General features: G+C 53.3%; 1 protein-coding gene across 1 annotated transcript; it reads right to left on the bottom strand.

The window, feature by feature from the left end:
• Positions 1 to 281: 281 nt before the first annotated feature.
• Positions 282 to 2,695, bottom strand: LOC308533489 (mediator of RNA polymerase II transcription subunit 25-like). The gene is made up of 2 exons (XM_081111527.1): positions 2,536 to 2,695; positions 282 to 2,419 (listed from the first exon to the last, which is right to left on the bottom strand). The coding sequence occupies exon 2, from the start codon at positions 1,620 to 1,622 to the stop codon at positions 573 to 575; it is 1,050 nt and encodes a 349-aa protein (XP_080967653.1). The 5' UTR covers positions 1,623 to 2,419; positions 2,536 to 2,695; the 3' UTR covers positions 282 to 572.
• Positions 2,696 to 3,082: the final 387 nt, after the last annotated feature.

Here is a 3,082-nt window from a genome sequence, read left to right on the forward strand (position 1 = left end):
TATTCCCTGAAGTCGTATCAGAACTGAAAACAATTGGAAACAGCTAGTGCCCATCAATAGGGAACTGTTCCCAAGAATGTCTTCCCAGTTGTAAATAAGAACTGGGACTCTCTATGCCTGATTTGGAATGAGGGAGGAAAGCAGGGAGGGAGGGGTCACCACTTCTGCAGGGGAGAGGGGGGAGGTATATTCACATTTGCTGGTGTTTGTTCACTAAACCTCCGAAAGGATACACAAAAACGTAAGGTCAGTGATTAATATGTGTGGGCACATATGAATTGAAGACGTTTTAAAAATAAACTTTATTATTCTAAGTCTTAGGTTTACAGAGAAATTACAAAGATAGTAGAGTCCCTATAAAGCCCCACCCCCACCCCCCACCCCTGTTTCCCTTATTCTTAACATTTTAGGTGAGTATGGTATCTTTGCAACAATTAGTGAAACAGTGTTGAGAGGTTACTGACTGGTCTATCTTGACTCAGATTCCCTCGGTTTCCCTAAAGGGCCTTTTTGTGCTCCAGGATCCACATGTAGTGGACGCATGTCACCCTAGGCTCCTTCCCGGTGACAGTTCAAGGCTTTCCTTGGTTTGGAAGGACAGGCCCAGAAGAGGGTGGGCTGGGAGCTGCTCCAGGGGGGCCTTCGGTGGTGCCTGGGGGGTCCTGGGCAGCATCCTGGGGCTTGGCCTGCCCTTCGGCCTCAGGGGCCCCCACAGTGCCCAAAGGCTCAGGCTGTGGGGGGCAGAGCTGGAGTGCCTGGTCCTCCAGAATGGGCCCTGGGGGAGCCTGCTGTGCCCCCATCCCGCCCAGCTGCTCCAGCCGCTGCTGCTTCATCTGCCTGTGGCTGTTGATGATCCGCCGGATACCCTTGACTATACCCTTCTGGTCCTCGGGGACGAGGCCCAGGAAGGCTTTTCTCTTGGATGAGTACATGAGCATCAGTAGGTACGGTTCCCCGGGGGCCTGCTGGGGGAGGTGCATGCAGCCCACATAGCCCTTGTCCATGAGACGGTAGAAGAGTTTGACGGACTCCAGGTTTTTGTTGGTGATAAGGAACTGGACCTTCCTTGACTTCCGGAGCAAAGGGGCCAGTGAGACCAGCAGCTGCCCACGGATAAGATGCACCATCAGCTTCTGGGGCCACTGCGCTGTTTTCAGGTTCTCGCTGGGATTCACGTAGACCTGGCAAGGCAGTGACTGCATCACTTTGGTCTTGGTGTCCGCAAAGGAAGTGGGCCTCTTCCATTCCAGGACCCCGCTCCAGGCCAGGAGTTTGTTGGAGATGCACAGCGGCCCACTGGGGGCCGAGGCTCCGAGCTGGGCGAGCTGGGCCAGGGAAGGGCCATTCACCCCGCCTTGGGCCTCAGTGCCCACCATGGATGGTGCCCGCTGGCCAGGGGCCACCATGGACTGGCTCTGTTTTATGATTTCTATGTCCTTTTTTATGGTTTCCATGTCCTTTCTCATGCTATTGAAGTCCTCTCTAAGTTCAACTACTGTTTCCTTAAGTTCACTGAGTATCCTTATAACCAGTGTTTTGAACTCTGCATCTGGTAGATTGCTTGTCTCCATTTTGTTTAGTTCTTTTTCTGGAGTTTTGTTCTGTTCTTTCCTTTGGGACATGTTTCTTTGTCTCCTCCTTTTGGCACCTTCTCTGTGTTTGTTTCTATGTACTGGGTAGAGCTGCTATACCTCCAGGCGTGGCAGAGGGGCCTATAACACGTGTCCCGTAGGATTCAGTGGCAATAGTAGGTGTCCTGTAGAGTTCAGTGGCAAAGCCTCCCCAGTCACTGTGCACACACAGGTGCACACACACACACACACACAAAGCAGGACTTACTCTAGCAGAGCTCTAGTGCCTGCTAAGTCCACCCCTTGAGAATGTCCCCTGTGGAGGAGGTTGTTTGGTGCTTCAATGTGGTCTGAAGCTATCCACTGGGTGCACTGGCTCTGGGACCTTCCCGGAGGTGCAGGCCAAGACCAGACCCTGCCTGTGTTCTGCCCGGGGCCACCTGGCCAGAGTTACAAAGCGATCTGCAGATAGCTGGTGCTTGCGCTGGGCTTGGGGGTGCTCAGAAGAGGCCGAGCTGCAAAACACGGCTGGTTGCCACTTAGCAAGAGGTGCCGCACGCTGAGGCCAGGTGCTGCTTACTTGAGAGATGTTAGGAAAGTCTGAAGTGTGAGCCAAGGCAGGTCATTCGTACGGAAAAGCCACTGGAAACACTCTGAGAAGGTCTGAAAGTTGGGTGGGGTGCTCCCCTGCTGGCTCGGTGGAGGGAGGGCTTATCAAAGGAACAGTGGCCTCTGCCGACGCCTTTGTCTGGGAGAAAGCTGCCTCCTCCCCCAGCGCTGGTCCTGACGCCAGACAATTCAGTTCCTCCCCATATGTCCCCGGGGCCTTTCGAGCTGCTATCCCGGTGCTAGAATAGAAAGCCAAAAAATCCAATTAAGTCATGCGCTGGCCCTTTAAGAGAATTTTTTTCCGCCAAATAAGGTCGCGGTACCAGGCCTGGTTCCACGGCTACACCCCTCCTACCGTCTCGATGTGGCTTCAGCCCGATTGCAGGACGTTCTGGATGATGGTTGCGCTGCAATTTTCTTGTACTTTGATGTGGCGGTGGGAGCCAGACTCCGTTTCTGCGGCGGGATCTCGCCCTTGCCGTTCCGGAGCCACGTCAACAATCTCCTCCTCTTCCTCCTCAGGCGGATGTAGACACTCCTTCCTCCGGCTCCGGCGTGTGTACTCTCAGGACGGCCTGAAGGGGTCAGTGTTAGACTGCCCTTCACTTACCGGCGGGCGAGCTCGAAGGCCTGGATGGCCTGCCCAAGTTCAGAGAGCTGGCCGCAGGGAAGGCGGGAGACAGACAGGCAACTGTGCTGGCATCTCACCCCCAGCAGCGGCTCCCAAAAGTGTTTCCTCCCTTTTGCACCCCTTAAAGTCATTTTGAAAAATACCCACGCACTTCCTTGCATGATGTTCAGTGGATATCTCAAATTTCTCATAAATTCTAAGTTACAAAGGATGTAATTTCCAATACATACATGTTGATTTTTTAAAAATAAAAATAAAACTGCATAAGTGA

This window comes from Myotis nattereri, assembly GCF_964212035.1.
Source record: "Myotis nattereri genome assembly, chromosome: 17".
Classification (NCBI taxonomy): Eukaryota; Metazoa; Chordata; class Mammalia; order Chiroptera; family Vespertilionidae; genus Myotis; species Myotis nattereri.

Excerpts from the sequence above, each read along its gene's own strand:
- LOC308533489 (XM_081111527.1), bottom strand. The coding sequence starts at position 1,622 with ATGTCCCAAAGGAAAGAACAGAACAAAACTCCAGAAAAAGAACTAAAC.